At 46.7% G+C, this 19,614-nt stretch overlaps 2 protein-coding genes across 7 annotated transcripts in view; one reads left to right on the forward strand and one right to left on the reverse strand.

Annotated features, from left to right (window-relative positions):
- Positions 1-11,723, forward strand: part of CSTPP1 (centriolar satellite-associated tubulin polyglutamylase complex regulator 1) — a 92,431-nt gene extending 80,708 nt beyond the window's left edge. For 3 of the 5 annotated variants that reach the window (XM_071558515.1, XM_071558516.1, XM_071558517.1), the window contains 4 exons: positions 632-827; positions 2,507-2,616; positions 5,810-5,873; positions 6,365-11,723. In XM_071558515.1, coding sequence (XP_071414616.1) covers positions 632-827; positions 2,507-2,616; positions 5,810-5,873; positions 6,365-6,545 — 551 coding nt within the window. In that variant the 3' untranslated portion in view covers positions 6,546-11,723. The remainder of the gene's footprint in view (positions 1-631; positions 828-2,506; positions 2,617-5,809; positions 5,874-6,364) is intronic. The other 2 variants (XR_011698083.1, XM_071558518.1) reach the window with 2 other exon arrangements.
- On the reverse strand, positions 8,434-17,899 carry ARFGAP2 (ARF GTPase activating protein 2). Of its 2 annotated transcripts, XM_071558513.1 has the most exons (17): positions 17,780-17,899; positions 17,443-17,561; positions 16,559-16,631; positions 15,888-16,019; positions 15,716-15,796; positions 14,803-14,905; positions 14,172-14,228; positions 13,569-13,613; positions 12,396-12,448; positions 11,863-11,999; positions 11,200-11,331; positions 10,596-10,724; positions 10,387-10,515; positions 9,911-10,037; positions 9,703-9,793; positions 9,495-9,613; positions 8,434-9,067 (listed from the first exon to the last, which is right to left on the reverse strand). In XM_071558513.1, the coding sequence occupies exons 1-17, from the start codon at positions 17,849-17,851 to the stop codon at positions 9,047-9,049; spliced, it is 1,620 nt and encodes a 539-aa protein (XP_071414614.1). In that variant the 5' UTR covers positions 17,852-17,899; the 3' UTR covers positions 8,434-9,046. The 2 variants fall into 2 exon arrangements, with proteins under 2 accessions (XP_071414614.1, XP_071414615.1); XM_071558514.1 differs by lacking the exon at positions 13,569-13,613.
- Positions 17,900-19,614: the final 1,715 nt, after the last annotated feature.

Genomic DNA, 19,614 nt, shown 5'->3' on the forward strand with positions numbered 1-19,614 from the left:
TAGATGTGTAAACTGCTGACCACATCCATAAACAAACTTGTTTAAAATTAGATTCCTGCAGTAAACAGTGGGTAGTATGAGGAGCCTGGGGAGAAGCTTGCTGCCAACTCTAGCCCTGACCTGCCCTGGCCCTTCCTCTAGATCCTGTATTTACTTTGGTGGAGCAGCACAGATGCAAGCTGGGATACAGAGTGGAGCCCCTAACTCGCTCCCTTTCCTCCTGTTCAATATAGTTTGCTCCCAGCTTGGATGAGTTCCTAAATGATAAGTAGCAAAAGATGAAGCAGGAAAACATTTTAGAATTTGCAAAGTAATTTTGTGTTTGACACTAGCTTTCATGCTCCACTGTTCTACCCATGTGCTATCTAGCCTTTGTTCCCTTGAGAAGAATCTTGTTCAACAGAGTGGCCTGTCATAATCATACTGACAAAAAGAAGCCAGCAACTTCTATGGAAATGGCTTTTGGGCCTGCATAATATCTGATATAAATATACAGAGTATTGTAGAGTTGTGCTTATTTCAAGTTGGTGCTATGTACAACACAGAACCACAGTCTAATCCTAACTGGTAGGTCAGGAGGATGCTTTGCTGGTTATAGCCCTGAGTTTTAAGTCATTTTCTGTTCTTTTAGAGTTCGTGGAAAGTGTGGCTGCCATTTATCAAGATCTACTGGCTGGTAAGAATCCAAATACTGTGATTGTGCCAACATCATCCTCTGCACAACATCGGCAGCGCCAACACCCAAATGACTGCAACCCACTCGAAGGGGTAGAGGCATCTCTCTTCTACCAGTGCCTAGAGTCCTTGTGTGACAGATCAAAGTACAGGTATGAATGGAGTCTGAAACACAAATTTGAAGTCTCTGTCTCTGGAAACCCTTTGTAAGAATGGATCTGTGAAGAAATACAGGACTTGGAACAAGCTGTGATTCCCATATGGCTCTCAATGGAGAAGTATGAAGGGAAACATCATAGCTGAACAGCTTTAACTAAATGAAACATGGGATTTGAGCTGATTCCTGAGGTAATGGATTGATTTGGGTCTCTGCTCTCCTTCTCACTTCTGCATTGACACTTATATCAAGGAGAGATCCATTACGAGTTAGCTTGAGGAGATAAACAAGTGCAGTTGTGTTCTTGGGAACTGAAGCCCAGGAAAGGCTTATGGGCTGGATGGAGTATGAAGACTTAGTACCTAGGCAAGTTCACACTGCCAGTTTGTACCTGTAGAGCCTGTAGAGCCTGTGATGCAGTTTGTCTCCAGCTACAGATCCTGGGCACAAAACTAGCCTTAGTTCAGCAAGGGATGGAGCTATACCGGACGTTATTGTATGGCTTTGACAGACTCTTCCTTCATGGTTTCTTGCAGGTAGCAAGCACATGCCCTGCTAGAGGTCATGGCCTAGATCCACAGAATAACTTGACACAAGCTCCACCTGATTTCTGCTTTACATGCCTGAATCCAAATTTCTGATCCACCAAATTACTCCTGAACTGCTGTCCAGTGCTATAGATACCTAAGCATAATGTTGACAGGTTGTTTTGTTCTTTTAAATAACAAAAGCTTTACATTCCCTATATATCCTGAGAACTTCAGATGGGAAGGGTCCTGTGAGCCCATCTGGCAAATCAGGCTTTGTATAGCAGTGTGAGGGGAGCCATTCCCAGCCTTTCATCCCGTAGCTCAATACTCAGACAGGCTTTGGCAACCACCTTTGCCTAAGGGATCACCAGCCCACACCCACATCTCCCAGGGGTGTCACTACACCACTGACTGGTCAACACTTCCTCTTTATGAGGCAGTGTGATTTTGCATGAAGTCGTTTAAGGAAGATTGGGCAAGAGCAAGAATCGCTATGAAGATATTTCTTAGGAGTCAGAGCTGGGGCTAAGGTGCATGTAAAAGAAGGGAGCATGTCAATTTAATCCTCACCTAAATATTGTTTTCTGACATATTGGAGAGACTTTCCTGCCCCTAGAATGATTATTACTGATAAAAGGGTGATAGCAGCATCCCTGAAAGTGTTCAAAAAATGTGTAGATGTGGCAGTTAGGGACAAGGTTTAGTGGTGAACAGGGTGGTGCTGGGTTAACCATTGGATTCAGTGATCTTAGAGGTCTTTTCCAACCTTAACACTTCTGTGATTCTAAAAAAGTTTATTGACTTCTAAAAGAAAGTACTCCCAGATGATTTTTGAAAGAACATGCTAAGAGTTGGGATGTGCATGCCTCTGAGTGAATCTAGGCTTTTCCCTGTCCTTGGAATGGAGAGAGGTAAGACTGCCCCTAGGGATATACCCCAGCTTGAAGACTTGCTTACCTAACAGGGAGCAGATGCATGCAATGCTCAATAAGCAAGCTGGTGGCAGTTTGTTTTAAACTCAGTCAGGGCAACATGACAGTGTTAGAAGAAGTAAAATGGTTTATTTCTCCAGTTTGAGCTGAATCTTAGAAAAAAATAATTACAATTGAAAAGACAAGATGACCTCTTTGTCTTTTTTTCCTAGCTGTCCACCTTCAGCTCTTTTAAAGGAAATGTTGACTAACACACAAAGAATGACCTTCTATGGATTCCTTGTGGCCCTTGCAAAGGATCAGGGCATCAATCAAGCCCTAGGTAAGATTCTTGTGAGTGATTCAGCTCTAGATTTTCTGCATTTCTATGGAATTTCCTCTGTAATTATGCCCCACATTTTACACTGTCAGGAAGAGAGTGAGGAAGGTTTTTCATCTTTAAAAACACAATTGCCTTACTGTCTACTTGAAGCTATGGAGCTTCTTCAAGGATAAAATTAGATCAGAAATGCTGCACTAAGATAGTAATATTTTGTCTGTTGAATAACTGCTAATTTTAGCAGAAGTATTCTTTTAGTATGTTTGGCTCTGAAAGCTGGGCAGAGGTGGTCAGGAGACAAGTAAGGTGTCTGGCTGCTCTCAGCTGTACTGAACTGAAGTCCCATCCTACGTTTTAGTCATTTGTGCTCCCACCGATTTTAAACGGCTGCTCTCATCTACAAGAAAAGGAGGGGAAACCACTGCTATCTCCTTGGCTCAAAAGCCCAGTCTTTCCCAGCTCTTCCCCATCTTCCCTCAAGCCAGTGTGATCTTAGTAGTAGCAATCTATGGCCTGCTGAAAATCTGGTGGTATCATAAAACACAAATTGCTTCAAAAATCTGTACCAGACTGCTGTGGGAACCATAGGGATTACCAAGCAGCATCTCACTGCTTGTTTTCATGTTGTGCCAGTTCAGAGCAAGGGAGCAGTGCAAAGTCCCATTTGCCAGTGCAAAGGGGAGTATGTAATCCGTACACAATTCAGACTCATGGTTCCATATGTCCCCCATATGCCTTTCTTACTTCTTTCTCTTGCAAAGGGGAACAGAAATGGCTTTTTGTGTTTGACAAGGCTGTACCCAGGAGGTAAGTTTAAAAGGGAAGAGCAGGGGTGGGGCGTGGGTGTGTTCCCAAACATTCATCTTTACTCATGCCCACTCAGGAAATCATCTGGCCATCAAGGGTAGGCTCTCTCTGTCTTTGACTAGATATCCTCTTCCTCTGCTTCTAGACCTGAGTATCTGCCACTCCCTATATTACAAAGACAGAACTGAGAAAAGGTGTACCTTGCCTCAGGGGTGCTTCATTTGCACAGATGTGCATCATAGCACAGTAAAAGTGTGCCCTCCCTTGCCCAGCCCCTTCTTACAGCAAACCATTTAAGCTGCTAATGGTCCTCTGGGGCAGGGCTGCTTACACAGCAACATGGAGATTATATATGAGAAGTGCATGAATACAGCCCTGCAATTCCCTCTGCAGACAGGCTTGGGAAGCAGTGGTATTCACTGGGCGGAAGGTGATGCACGGATGGCAGCAAGCAAAATCTTTGTTTTCCTTTTCCCTATGAAATCCACTTCTAGTTGAGCACAAACAAAACAGATAAAAATAAAAAAAAGTCCTGCCCACAGCCTCCATTGTGCCATCTACAAAGTATGTCGGTTTTTGATTCCATTAAGGTGGGCTGTCCCCTGGCCCTCTGCCAGCCTCCTTCTGTGGCCTCTCTCAGAGGAGGGGCAGCAGCCACAAGTCTGACAGGTGCTAGCATTTTGGCAAGGAAAGGAGGATTCTTTTCCTGGTGTCTTTTAATCTCTCCTGAAGAGTGATTTCAATAGTCTTTAGTCTGTAGGGGATCACAGGCTCCCCAAAGCCCTTCAGCAAGAGCAGTTTCAGGCAGAGGAGGTTTCTCTGAGGTTGCCTGCCTTCTCTTTGGTCTCACAAAGCCAACATCCCCTCTTGAGGAACAGGTGTAGGGATTAAAGCAGCTTGTTCAGGCTGGGGCAGTGCTGATGAGTTTGCCAGGCAGACTGGAATCTGCAGTGTAACTCCAATGTTAATGCTGATTCGAGAACTCCCTAAGTGCTGTTTCCCAACTCTCCCAAGTAATTCTTGTGCCCTAGAGACCTCACTGTGCATTCTGCAAATACAGAAACAAGCTTTAGTTGCTTTTTCTTTTAATTGAGCCCATGAAAGGAAGGGGGCTGGCAACCTGATCTGGACCAGCTGACACTGTGTTGCAGTGCCAGGCTTTCCTGTTCATTTGCAGGAGGGGAAGGCCAGAACCAGAAAGTTCTGGTAAGTCAGTTCTGGTCTAAATTGGTTCTAGTTTTTAGGCACTCACTGCTACATTTCTGATGACTACTGCTAGGGTGCCTCTCCAGCCTCTCTTTCAAGGAAAAGGTGTCAGGGCCAGAAAACAGATCTGTGTCCCCACAGGGAGTACAAAGCCCTTTCCCAAAGGTATTGAGTGTAGCACCCAGGTCTTCTGAAAAACAAGAGCATTCCTCACTGCACTTTTGGTACAGATTACTAAATGGGTTTTTTTGGTCCTGCTGTGCAGTGGCACTATCCAGGCTCTGATTGATAGGCAATTCCTGTAATTTCTGTCCTGGCTGATCACATCCGCCCATGACCACTATACAAGGTGGAGTTTGTTACAGCGTTAGGAAGGAGGCCTTTCCTAAGAGCCCCATCTTCCTTTCTGGGCTCTTCTGAGGTGCCAGTGTCCTTTCAGAGAAGGGCAAGGATGATCAACCAGTTCCAGTCCTGAACTATACAGGTCCTTCATCTTGAATAAGAGCATGATGATCTTATGCTGACAGAGAGTACAAATTACTGGCCCAGCCTTTCATGCTAACACCCAGACAAGCAATGCTAGAGCATATGTTCATCTACACTTACTCCTCTAGACTTAATGTGCACTAGAGTTAAGCCTGGTAAGGAAACCAATAGCTTTACATCTGTGGAATGTTTTGATGCCCAAGCTCAGTGCACCACAAGAAAGGCAGGTGGCACAGAAATATACATCTCCCTGGGTGATAGAGCACATCTTTCAGGCTGTGGCACTGACACCACCACATCTATTGCTCTGATAGGATCTGGGACTGGTGATTATACAGAGCAATGAGCAAAGGCCTAAAGTTGACAGACTGCCATCTCCCTGACAGCCAGTACTCAGTAGTTTTGTATAGTGAACAAACCTGCCAATCCTTAGGGCTGTGAGAAGTGGGACTACTGATGCTGCCTCCCATTTAGTCCGAGTTCAGCTACAGCTTGTGTGAAAGACACAGAAAATGGATCATCATTCTTTATCTGCCTGTGATCAACATTCAGCATCCATTTCTCTAATAGGTATAAGGAAATTTTTCTCTGTCTTGCAGGCCAGAGTTGGGATGCTGCTATGGCTTCAACACTTTTCTTTAAGAAAGAATAGCCTAACTCTGTTCTGATACTTTTTTGGTTGCTTTTCTTTCCTCAGGAGCTTTACCAGATAAAGAAGACTTGTTTCTGGACCCTGCCATGGATCAGGAACTTGAGAAATTGTAAGTGGAATTGCCTAAATTAGGAGGTAAAGCAACAGATTAAAATTAGCATGCTCTGGAAGAGTGTAGTAAAGTACACTGTCCCTATTCCTCTGCTCTATTATAAAACAAGAGAGGGGCTAAAGAGCAGCCTGAGCAGGGAGGATTTCTTTCTTTTGAGTGCTCCAGTGCAGCTAACAAACTCCATAGAAAAGGGGGGAAGAGTGTGACTTGAGGGACCTAGAGGAAGCAGCAGTCTAACCAACAGGGAAATTTTGTTTGGATGGTGAAAACTAGGCATGTTGGAGGACAGACTCATCCCAGAAGATCTGTTTAAGCAGGAAGATTCACAGAGTAAGTCTGGGAAATACAAGTGCAAGGTGTTCCCCCTCTGTGATGTGAACATTTTTCCATCCCTGTGCTAGTTTTAAGCCCTCCACCCAGGTTCACTCCAAAAGTGCTACGGTAAAGGCTGGAGTTGACAAGCCTAGTGTTTGTCTTTTCTCTTTCAGGGTAGCTCAGGTGTCAGGGCTTTCCATGTCCGGTCCTCCCAGCTCCAGTGGGGACACAGCTAATATTCCTGTCCGTAACTCACCCAGGATTAACTCACCCTGGAAACCTCTACACCACCGGCGAAAAATGGATGCTGAGAGTGAAGGTTCCAATGAAGAGACTGACTCCTCTGAAAACTGAAGGTTGTGAGAGTGGGCACCATTCCCATCTTGGATTTCTCCAGAACCCACTGGAGGAACAGTACCTCTTCCCAGAGTATCTGTTCTGATGGAAGTTTCTGTCTACATCACCAGTGTGTACATGGCTGTGCTAGTCCCCAGCATCAGGTTTACCTATCTATTCCCAGGAAGAGCTCACGTTTTTCCTAGCTCCGAATGCGTGCAGGAATAGCTCCTCTGCAGAAGCCATTTACAGCTGCAGAGTTATGCTTCCCTCTGCTGGCAGGCAAGGCCAGCAGACGCCACCTCTGCTGCCACTTGGAAACAGCTGTTAGACTTTCACGGAGCTCTCCCTCACAGTTCAACAGGTGCTGAAGCAGTGGGAGCACTAGTGCAGGCCTCTTGCCAGTGTTGTGTAGTGTAGCTCTGTTCTGTAGATTTGGCTCAGACAACACAGTGGTTAAATCACCAGCAGCAGCTCTGCACTTGTGTTCCATTGTAATTATTCCCAGTAAAGCTCCACCTGCATATAATCAAAAGTAGAGAAATTCCTAAAGTTCCTAGAAAAGTGCGGCTTAGCTATTGCCATGCCACCTGTCTCTGCTCTGTGCTTTTTCCTCCATGTGTCCAACAGTGGCCAAAGCAAATACAGCCAATAAGCTGGATTGCAGGAAGTACTGCATGGAGCTCTCTGGCTCTGCTGCCGTGCGGAGTTCCCTTTTGTGAGGTCTTCCACTGCCTCCAATGGCATATTAAGGTCATTTGGAAAGGTGAATTCCAGAGAGGTTAGAGGAGAGGGAGTCTTTAAATTCCTTGGCCACAGGTGGTGGGGCTTGCAAGTATATAGAGCATCTGCTGGGGCTGGGTGGGCAGAAGCAGTAAGGGAGAAGGAAGCAGTTCTCAAATGAGATCCAGCTGGGGGTTTTTGTAGATATTGGCATTATTGTAGCAGCACAGTGTAGCCCTTGCAACTACAAAAGTAGCATAGCATTGCATTAATGGTAACTAACGCTGCAGTTTGACTTAACAGACTCAAACACTTTCTCTAGCCCAGCTGGTACAGACTAGTTATTTTCTGGGGAACTTCAGTTTCTCATGCTTCTTTGGGAGCCTTGCTCCTCCTGGTCATGAAGTGCTGCTACACATGGGCCACCAGAAGCTGGTAACACAAAGCTTGTACTAGATGGGATTGCTGTGGATTCAAGACATGCTGGAGCTGTTTTAAGACTAATCCCATAACTACTGGTGAGTCTGTACCACAGCCTGAGCTGTGGAGGTAGTGGGAGGGGTTATTTATTTATTCTAAGTTATATTATTTATGATCTGTGTGTTCTCTCCCAGCTCGGCGAATGGCTGTGACAGCCCAGCAATAAAGCACGCTGTGTCAGGCCTCTGCTGCATCTGGGTCTTCTGGGCTGCGCCAGCCCCTCCTCTGGCCACGGCCAGGGCATGGCCCTGGGGCAGCATCATCCCAAGCACTGGGGCAGCACCTACAGCAGGTGCCCACAGCCTGCCACCGTGCTCTTACTGCCACCCTCACCCTGCGGCAGCACTACTGCTCCCCAGAGCCCCAACCCCTCCACAGGCACTGTGACAGTATACCTGTGGCAGGGCAATGAGCAGCAAAGCCACAGGAAGACCCGACCCTTACCTACCTCCTGCCCCATCGCAGTGGCTCTGGGTGGGAAAACATCAGTGTAGAGCAGCTGAGTAACGCTTCCCCTCCTGCCCGCAGCTACCAAAGCCCCTCAATAGCACAGGAGAGGTGAAGCCCATGCAAGCTTCTTCCCCATCCCACAAGTTGAACAGGACCAAAATGACAGTCCTCACTCACTGCTGCACCTCATGGTGAAGTCAGAGGCTCAGTACTTTGACCTCCATCCAAATCTGGGCAACAAAATAACCATGGATCCAGTAAATATCTTTACTTCTTTACCTGGGCCTTTCATGCTGATGATTTAGTTAAAAGCTAAAAAAATAATCTTTGCTTTGACTTTTTTTTCTCCTGCATCCATATATGCTGGTTTAGAAGACAGTATAAAGGACTGTATTGTGGTAAAAGTCTGACCCTGCAAATACAGAGGACTCCACAGCACCATGGATTGGGAGCACTGAGCAGAACAAAAAACAGTCATGTCACACGATACTCAGAAAACAGCATTCCCCTTTCCTCTGTCACTTGATAAGCTAAGGTATGGGCCAAGAAGGACAGAAGCACTGATGAGGGCAGCCCAGGAGTTCCTGTCATATCTTTCACAGCAATGAGGATAACCCTGTAAGAAGACCTATCTCCACTGGCTAGTAGGTAGCAGTGGGTATGAGGGCACATTGAATTTTAATAGAGTGGAATCCAGAGATACTCAGAAAGCATCCTGGGCACAGCCATGTCCTGACCCCCTCCGCTGACCATCTCCCCTCCCCACCCAACCCCAGGTAATAAGACGATCCTGCAGAGTTTATTCCAGACAAAGGTGGCAGCAGTGCCTCTTGCTTGCTTCCCTTTGAGTTGCAGTCCCTGGGTCATCAATATGAGCCATAACGATCCTGAGGAGGAAACACACCAAGACACCATGCTACAACACCTTCATGCAAAATCCAGAGACAGGTAACAAGAAATGGGGGAGTTTGGTATTTGAATGCAGTGCAAGGTTACTTAGACAGGACACCATGCAAAGGCAGAAGGTAAAATGACCTTAATGTTTTTTTAAGTTATGCCTGGAATTTGTGGGAAAAGACATATCTGATAGTCTGTCCTGTCCAGCAGGAGAGTAAGGCTGGCCAAGTAGAGTTCACTGGCCACCTAGAATTGCTCAGGTATTGTACTGTAGTCATCAGCTATAAAAAACTGGTCTCTACCTGGGACTTTCCACATCATTTGAGAAGACAATGATAATTCCAGTGGAAGCCAGGATATGGTGAAAGTCCCTGAACATGCAATAGCCTGTCTGAAGGTGCCATAATGTAACCTCACCTGGAGGGAGTTCATCACCCCATTGGCTAGGACAGCCATCTTGCCAGCAACTGATTTCACTCCTTGCTTGAACTGTGCAATGTCAGCTGCAGGCAGGACATTTCCAATAGACACACCACCTATAAGAACCAGCAGGAGTTAGCCTGGAGTCCCTTAGCTTCAGAGAGCGCGCCGACCCTCTTCCTCAGCCTGCTAAGTGCTTACAAACCTGAGTGCACATTGTCAGCCTCTCCAAACAGGTCTGCAGAGCTGATGGCACTGCTGCCCGAGAGCTGCTGCAGTCGGGATCTGGCTTCATACTGCAGCAGAAAACAAAACAGAAAGGCTATAATGGCAGGGAATGAAGTAGGACCTGAGCAAACAGGAGAAGGTAAAGCCAGAGCTGTACCAGCATAAGCACTGCACAATGCATCTACCTCAGCATCTGCTTCCCGCCCAAAAAACATATCTGAAGAGATAGCTTTAGCCCCTGCAAACTTCTGCCGAGCTTCATTGGATTCCACAATGGATGGCCTGTTCTCAGTCTCCCGCCTACTAGTGGGTCTGAGGAAACAAGAGAAGACATGTCAGCTTAAGCTCAATAACACAGTGAAGAATGAGACTTCCGTCTCAGCCCCATTTGATCAAAGGAAAGCAAGAAATCTTCTTTCCCCACCTCAGGACAGCCAGCACTTGACAACCATAGAGGCTGCATCAAACAGGGAAATGATAGGCAAGGAAGTACCTAAAGCCCTTTCACTCAAGGCCCTTTTTCTTGGGCTTGTCTGTGCAAGTTAGCTTTTGTAATACAAGGTTCCTGCCGTAACACAGCAGCCTCCCACAGCTTCCAGACTTTTCCCTTTATCCCACAAACAAAGAGCACACAGAACAGTAGTAGTGGCAAACACTTTACCTCTCTGAAATTGGCCGAATACTGGAAACAGTCACCTCAGGTTCCTCCTCTTTGTCCATACCCCATGAAGAGTGTGTTTCCCATCGTGAGCCAAATGCATCTTCGAATGAGAAGGGACTGTATTTGTACCTAGATACCAGAAACAGGTAATTGAGGCCAGACATAAAATTCAAGAATAAGCCAAAGACTACAGTGAAGCTAAGTCTTACTTGGGGGGTCCAGATGTGAAGCTTCCATCATCTTCAAACAAGTCCAACTGGGAGCGGGAAAATTTTGCTACCAGCGGCGTCTCCTGCTCAATTACTTGCATCTCAGCCATCACCGAGTGTGAAACAGAACTAGCACAACAAACAGACAGTCAGGGCTAATGGGTGTGACATCATCCAGCCTCTACAACCAGTCTGCCCCACAACTGAATCTGGCCTTCACAGGCAGGGCAGGTGCCGCGAATCTTGAGGGAGAGCTGTGGGACTATCAGCCCCCTTCACCACTTATCTATGCTCCTTCAGAAGTCTTGAGCTTCCTTCTTAAAGGAAGGATCCTGCAGGGAAACATCTGTCAAGCAGCAGGGCTCTAGGGCTAGACACTGACAGGTCACACACATCTGTGGAAAAGCTCAAATGAGAACTACAACTTTTGAAGAGTGCCCATTCCTTCTGGTGCCTGAACCATTTTTAGACATAGACCCACCTATGAGCTCTTTAAATCATCTCTTTATCTATTACAACAGCAAGCTACTGCCTTCAAGAAACTTTTCCAGAGCAGGATGCTTCCAAGACACTTGTCTGTCCTGTGTCATCCACAGCCAAGTACCTTCCGGACACCAAGCCCATGCCCAGCCTCTCTGCTTGTTCACGCTTCTTCCCGTCAAGGTTCTGAAGTTTCTTCTCTTCCTTCTTCCGATCGAGCTGCAGTTCCTGATAAGCCAGTCGCATTGTGTTGACTCTGAGGGAAAGAGGTATGGTGGGTAGCAGCTTATTACCCTCCCTTGCTGCCCATGCTGTGGAGGAGCAAGGGGTAATGCTGACAACTCATCAAAAAAGCCATTTTCACAACACCTCTGCCAAAAATCCTTGCACAGAAACTATTGTTTGTTTTTCCATTGCACCACTCCTGAGATGCAAGATCCAACTCTTTTTCTGGCTAACCATGATTTCCTTACTGTAAGCATTGCAGTGTCTGTCTTCCCCACCCCCCCACCAGAATGACCCATCCAGTTCAGCCTTTGCCTTTTCAGTCCTGTCTAAAGGTGAACAGAAACACAACATACTTGCATATCTACTTCCTAAACTCTTTCAGAGATGCTAATTTGAATAAAATATGGCAGTATAACTTGTTCCCTGCTGCAAGTATTGACTTATCCTATCACGCAATGTGTTCTGTACTCACATTATGTGGCCCTAGGATAAACAGCATTAACCTCCTATTACTTCTGCCTTATGTATGCAAGGTACTCATCCCAAGCAGGACACTTACATAGACTCTTCGGCTTGTTTCCTGGACTCTGCTGCCTGCTGCTCCCTCAGCTGCTCTGCCACCTGGGCTTGCCGCTCAATCTCACTGAAGCTCTGGCTGCTTACTTTCTGAGCTCCAAGACCTTTTTTTGCTCCCAACTTGAAAAACAAAACCAAAAAATTGTGATTTCTTCACCATTGATTGTTGACTGTAGAAGAAAACCTGAATCCTACTTCTTGCTGCATCTATCAGGCCTTCTGTCTCTCTGTGTAGTTACAACCTACAGACCCAAAGAGCTTGCAACACAGTATGGAAGAACACCCAAGAGTTAACCCCCCAGTAGCCAGCACTAAAGCATCAGCAACATATACTTCAGACTGTAACCAATAATGATCTAACCCCAAATTTTTCTGTGCATTAATACACAATCTGTCTAAGCTCTCCCTTCCCCAAACAGATGTCTCAGTATGCAGCTTTGTTAAGAGCAGAAAGCAAGGGAAAGGACAGCAGTAATATGAGACATGCCTCGTTATAAAATGAGAGCTCAGACATACCCCTTTCTTGGCAGCTCCTGGCTTCTTCTTTCCAATGAGGGAGGATTTAAGTTCTACAAGAGGAGGGAAGCAGCAAATAAGCAGAAGTGAATTAATTTAAGAAGCCAAAATTAGACAGCAACCCACATGAACATCCACCACAGTCCAGCTGCTATCACATCCAGGACACACCATGCAGCTTTATATCAGAAGCCTGGGTGACTTCACCCAACTAAGAAAGATGCACTTAGAAGCTCCACAGTTGCAGGCTGGTGGCCTAAAGAAGCATGTCCATCACTTAAGAAACTTGTAAGTAAATGAAGAACTGTGAATAGCTCCTCAGTGTTATGCAATAGGTGACCCCACAGTAGGGATCAGAGTAGTTATAGAAAAGACATTTATTCCATACACAAATTCAAGAAAATGCAGCTTCAGAGGCATATGAAGGGAAGGTCAGTGCTGCCTCCCCAGTGCCTTAGGGACAAAGCAGCAGGAACCCCAAAATCATGTTTACATGAACATACCAACAAAATAGACCTAACGTGCAGCAAGCTGTAAAAGCAACAAGGTTCCCCAGAGTGCAAGGGTCCCCAACACCTTGCACTTGTCACTCTGAGGGCATATCACACTTGTAAAACCAGACAAGGTCCAGCCCAGCAGCAGATGCCTGGGGAAAAGTGTAAGAACAAAGCAGAGAGGGACTGCCCAAGACATTTTTGCAGCTTCCTACAGGTAATTCCAAATTAATATTATCACCCTTGTTGGGCTTTTCTTCCACACGTAAGCATCTCCTTACTTTCTACAGCCACATGACTTCTGTTAACCCATAGATCATTCTTGACAGCCTTTCCTGTATCTTTTTAAGTCTTACCATAGTTTTTTGAATAATGGGATTCAAAACATTCACACTATTCCAGACTGGTTTCCACTCACTGTTCCTGACATTTGATTTGAGGTTGTTTCAGTTTGTTTGGGGTTTTTTTACTGTCAGAGAACATTTAACAAAAATGTCAATAAGGTCTCTTTACAGATGTGGAACAGCTTGTTTATATCCCAATACAACACATAATAAGCTTTAGCTCATTCTCTTCCCCCAGGCACAGGAAGCTAAAGTTAGAATTGAAGGCAGGATCACAGAAGGGGCAAGCAGAGTTGTCACAAGCAGCCAGTGTAGGCCAGCAGTTAGCCAGTTACCTCTGGCAGGAGCAGCCCCTTGTGTTGATAGATACATTGACATGTCTGAGGAAGAGACATAAAAACACGGGGAATGAACACCTGAGGACACAGGCTTTCCACCCAGAATGAACCCACTGTGGGCTAGGAGCATGCTCTCAGTGAGGAAAGAAGCTCCAGTTACATGCTCTGTGTGCAGCCACGACAGTAACAGCAGGGAATCAGATATAAATCCCTGTTACTCTGATAGCTAAACATTCATTTGTCTCCAGAGGTTCTGTGGGGAAACAAACAAAAAAACCAAACACCACAGCCATGTGGCCTTGATCACCCAAGTTCTAAATAAGCAAATGCCAAGTTTTGCCCAAAGCTCAGAAAGTGAGAATATGCTTTTGGGAAGGCAACAGCTTTGAACTCAAATCACCCAAAGGAGGAGGAAACCTCCAGTAAACTGTGGCTTGGTTTTGAGGTTCAGGAACATATTTAGTACTGGGTCCACATGAAGATAAGCTTCTTTAGGTGTTCTGGAAATTGGCTCATTGGTTGCAGCTACACTGAGCTTACTAGTGAACAGAAGGTGTAAGGGCAAGACTGACCCAAGAGACAGCGAAGAGTCTTACTTACCTAGTGGAGCTTTAGGAGATGTGCTCAACAAGTCAATAGATGGGCCTTGGCTGGGATCTGTGGGCACAAAACCAGAAGGAAATATTGAGTGGATTGAGTCTCAACCCCTTTTTTTTCCACTGTGCTACATCAGGCAGCTACATCAGGTAGCTACAGGTTCGCTACATCTCTTCTAGCTCCTCTGCCCCTTCAATAAAGTTACAGCTTGAAACATGCAATTTCCCGAGTACAACAACTTTACAACTCCATAGAGCAAATTATTCTGTCTGCAGCATTCTTAACACAGTAAAAGAAAGCAACCACTCTGCAAGGAAATACACAAAGCTGTTTCAAATCACAGCTATGCCACCAGATTCTTCATTTCCTTGTCATTCACCCTAGAAACAGTTTTCTGCTCTATATTCCTATGTCATTTTTAGAACCAGAGAATTCAAGAGATAGAGAAGAGTGTTTAGACAAATAATTACACCTGGAAGCAGGGAAATGGGGCAGTTAATCCATACAACTGTTTTGTGTGCATTTCAGGAAAAGCAGAGAACTGATCCCAAACCCTTGCAACTGTAGTACAGAACTGTATTCTCTGGGAAATGAAGGCAGGTTCTTGGAAAAAATTATTCAGCAAGGAACTTACTTGACACTTCACTGCCTTCTGGTGACTTTGCTGCTTTTTCCACCTCTGGTGAAGACTGTGCAGTATTCTGGCTGGCATCTGCTACATCCCAGGTACTGGAAGACTGCAAGGAGATACTAATTCCAGTGATTTGAAGATGAATGAACCAAAAAATCCTGAACTTACTTCAGGTTTAGTAACCTGTATTCAATTTTAGGCCAAAGGAAACTTGTTCTAAACTCCAGACTACATCTCCACTGAAGATAATATATGGACAAGGCCACATTCCCTTAGCAGGAACAAAAATTAGAGAAAAAAACAGAAGCTAAGCTGAATGAAAGGCAGGAGGAACAACAGCATCACTGGACAATTGGCTAATGCAAGGACTTCCCAGGTTAAAGGAGGTGACCTTAAATCTGGGGAAAACTGTGAATGAGTTTCCCTGGAAAAAATTAAACCTTTGCTTCCACTGTTTCTATTTGCCATACAGCCAATTCTCATGTTACTCTAGTCACTTGGGGAAGTCTGCCTAGCATTGGGCAGTCACCCAAATCCATTTTACCAGGGTCTGTGCACTGAACAGCTGACTTTACCAGAAGTTCAAAGGAATTCACAGTTCTTCCTTTAACTATACGAAGAAACTGTGCAAACACAGCACAAAAAGCATCCTCCAGGGAACAGCTGGTAGCTCTGGGTATTTCTTGAAAGTAAAGATGGTCTCAAAAACAAAAGACATGGATATTACAGGCCCCATCAGGGACTGTTCAAATCTGTGACTATGTCCTAGGCAGATGACTGAATCTTAGTTCTTCTGTGGTATTACTGAATAATTACACAATTTAGAGTCCTTCCAAACTAAGTGGGACTGCTCCTGACTGAACAACTGGCTATTTGAGAGCTATTAAGGCTGCCTGGTTTAGGCAGCTCTTCTCACCTGTGTGTGCTCTGTGAAGAAATCAGCATCACTCTTGTCAGGGGAGTGCACAGGACCTCCACTCAGTCCGTCTATAAGCAGCTGAAGAGAGGAGAGGGGAAAAACAAAGGTATCCCACAAGACTCAGCATCCAGCACTACCCATCTAACAGTGCTGAGCTGCTCAGACTTACCTCAGTGCCGTACTTGGCCATGGCAGCACTTGCCAGCTGCCGGATCTTCTCGCGGTACATCTGGGCAGCTCGACTGTTGTATTTGGCATTGGCATCTGTGGTAGTACAGCCGTGCTGGCGGAAGAAAGCACTCTGAAAAGAGAGGAATATTCAGTCTGCTGACTGCTAGGTCACACTCAAACATGCATTAAACAAACTCAAGAGAAACAGAAAGCTTCCCAGAGACAGGGGATGATGGACTGAGAACACAGCATGAACCAACCATCCACTGATCAGCTTTCTCCAGGATGTCTCACTCCAGGCCCCAGAGGCTTATGAAAACCATCCATATCCTCCACAGAAGGGTGTCTGATTCACAATGCTCAGCATGAGCTTTCAAACTGATCAGTGTTACTAACTCCAATCATTTAAGAAGACTGTGTCTTATTTAAATGAGGTGCAAGAAAATGACAGATCTGCACATCAGAAAACAATGCATGCAAAGGTCACAGTCTGACTCCAAGCACCCCTGACAAATGCTCCCCTTCATTACACATTTCAGATGAGTCTGGTACCCAGAAAAAGAACAGATGAGGTTGGTACTGAGAAAGCCACACAAAGGAAAGGGACAAGAAACAGAGCGTGTAGATTAGCAAGAGAGAAACCAAGTAAAATGCCTAGAGGCTCCTCACCGCATTGGCATTGCTGCCTACTTGCATACACCTCAGCTGGAACCAGTTCCAGTTAGAATCCAGCTCCGTGGACCTGTGTGAGAACCAATTATTTCTATTAGTAAAAAGCAGGCACACCAAATGCAAAACCAAGCTCTGACCTGGAACGACCAGCTATCCCACTACTCTCCCACAGTATACAGGGGAAAGGGGGAAAGAACATCTTAGTAACTTCTTTGCTCCTGCAAAAAAATTAATTTGAACTTTTAAAGTGAGGAGAAAACCCAGCTTCACACCAAATAATATCCAGATTTTGAGATCTCTCACTTATACTGCTTGCTTAGAGGACAGAGCTTGAGCTAGGAAAGCACAGCCAAGAACTTTCATTCTACATGTGATCTCATATGTACAGACTCATATTCAGCCCATCCCACACATCAGGCCAAAACACGTGCCAAAACAACTGAGAAAACGGCCAAGTAATGCCAGGGGACACAGTGTGTCTCATATCAGTTCCTCAACTTCTCACTGAACAAGTAGAGGTCACAGTTCTGTTACTTAAAATGCTAACTTTTGTAAGCACTGAAAAGCGCTAGACAAAAAATCAAACACCATCCTGCCCACTGGGTTGATACGGAAAAGATTAAATATATTCCTCGTTTTGCCTTGCTCAGCATTACATGAAAAACTTCCATACTGCTGTTTTACTGGCAAGGTTCACACCCCCCACTTTCCTCTCTACAACTGGGACAGCATTTCTGCAAGGTTAGCGAAAGTGACATGTCGATGCTTCCCCTGAGGTGCTCTGGAAACCATCTTTGCAGGGCTGAGTGACCGCGAGCCCCCAGCGCCAAGCCACGCGAGTCCCGCGGGGCCCTGCTGCCCCATCCCCGCGGTTCCCGCACCTGATGAAGCTGAGGTGCACGCCCAGGGCGCGGTGCGCGCCGGAGCAGTCGATGCACAGGAACACGCCGTACGTGATGCTGGCCCAGCTCGGGTTCTTGGCGCCGCAGTCGAAGCACGACTAAAGCGAATGCAGACACAGAGCGGGGCTGAGGCGGCGGCTCTGCCGCTTCGCGTCCCCCGCGCAGCCCGCCGGCCCTGGCCGCTCTCCCCGGGCCCTCCTCCAGCGCCGCCGCAGCGCGGCCCGCAGCCCCCCGGGGTCCGTCCGAGCGCAGACCGCGGCTGCAGGGCAGCAGCCCGGCACGAAGGACCCGGCAGCCCCCGGCCGCTCCCCGCTACCTTGTTGGCCGGCGCTGCCCGGAGCCGCTTGAAGAGCGTCTGGATCTCCGTCTTACTGGGCTCCGCCGCCATGATCTCTCCTTCCCAGACTGCCCCGCGGGGACGGCGGCCTCGCGGGCCCAATCGGCGCCGCGCCGGGGTGTGCCGGGAGCGCCCCGCCCGTCACGGCAGCGCCATCGCACAGCAGGGGCTGAACCCGAGCGGGGCCGGCCCGCCCCCGGGACACTCTCAGGGCTCACGGAAGCCCCGCTCACCCGGCACTCCCGGGCAGCCCTCCTGGCTGTACCGGCCGTCTGGGGCCGAGAGAAGGGCCCTTTAGAACAGCAAAAGGCAATGCCGGCCGGGGGCAGCTGCTGCCCGGGACGAAGCTCGGAAGAGCCCTTAGGAGGCAGCGCCTGCCTCAGCTGCCCGGCCTCGGGACACCGGGCCTGGGACACGGGCACCAGTGAGTGGTGATCGGGAAGTGACTCACTGAGTTACATAATATTCTCAGTTGGTGGGCACCCTCAAGGATCGTTGAAATCCCAACTCCTGACCCTGTGCAGGACATCCCCAAGAATCACTTCATGTGCTTGAGAACGTTGTCCAAACACTGCTTGAACTCTGTCACGCTTGGTGCTGTGACCACTGCCCTGGGAGCCTGTTCAGGGCCCAACCACCCTCTCGGGGAATAACCTTTTTCTAATATCCAACCTAAACCTCCCCTGACACAACTTCAGCCCATTCCCTCAGGTCCTGTCACTGGTCACCACAGAGAAGAGATCAGTGCCTGCCCCTCCTCATCCCCTCACAAGGAAGCTGTAACTGCAATGAGGTGTCCCCTCAGTCTCCTACAGGCTGAACAGACCAAGTGTCCGCAGCTGCTCCTCACAGGCCCTTCACTGTCTTCATAGTCCTGATTTAGTCAGGGGGAGACCTCTCAGGAGGCACTGGCCAATCCTTTGCAGTAATCAAGGCAGCATGAGGCAACGATCAGCGTAGGGAAGTTATTTCAGAGTAAAGACAATGTCATGGCCTTTAACTGCTGTATTACCTGCCTGGAAGCAGCAGGCTATGCAATAGAAAGTCACTCAGTTATAATGCCAGAAAAACAGGAAAAAATGTGGTTGTGCTGTGAACTAAAAGTCAATGGCATATAGTCTGTTTCATGCTTTAGCAAACAAACAAACAAAGGTGCAGAGCAAGGAGAGATTCCAAAGGGCAACAACAACAAAACTTATTCAGTTGCATGGTATTAAAGCGATGGAATAGATTGGGATTTTCCTTACCTCCAAAAGGAGATTGTTCTGCAGCACCTGCTTGCCACTAAAGGAAACAGTCAAATGTACTAATAGCTGAACAAGACAACTTTCAGTTTAAATTTGAAGACTTTCATTTCACTCATTTCCACATTATCCAAAGATATTAAGATACAAGAGAATTCATTGCAATGGAAACCTAGGACCCATGGTCTTAGGAAAATACATAAAGCTTTGGGGCATGGAGGTGCAATCAGGAACAACAGAGTTGAGAAAAAAAAGCTTGCAGGTTTAGCAGGGTCTTGTCTTTTGGGAATCAGGAAAGCTCTAACTACATGATCAGAGTGAGATCTGATATGGGAGGCACATGCAGGAAGATGAGAGGCTTCTGGCTGCCACATCTGATTCAAGCTACTCTGAGATGAATTTCTGAACTGGGTAGTTAAGGCAGTCTAGCATGACAGGGCTCATTCTTAGCAGCAGTCTTGCCTTTGTAGTCTGTGGTTCCTGTTGTTGTTATGCTGCTACCTTAATTCTGCCTATATGCCCATTTCTGGGATTACATGGTGTTGGGGAACCAGTTCAGGTCAAAGTAAC

Source organism: Pithys albifrons, chromosome 6 (genome assembly GCF_047495875.1).
Source record: "Pithys albifrons albifrons isolate INPA30051 chromosome 6, PitAlb_v1, whole genome shotgun sequence".
Taxonomy (NCBI): domain Eukaryota; kingdom Metazoa; phylum Chordata; class Aves; order Passeriformes; family Thamnophilidae; genus Pithys; species Pithys albifrons.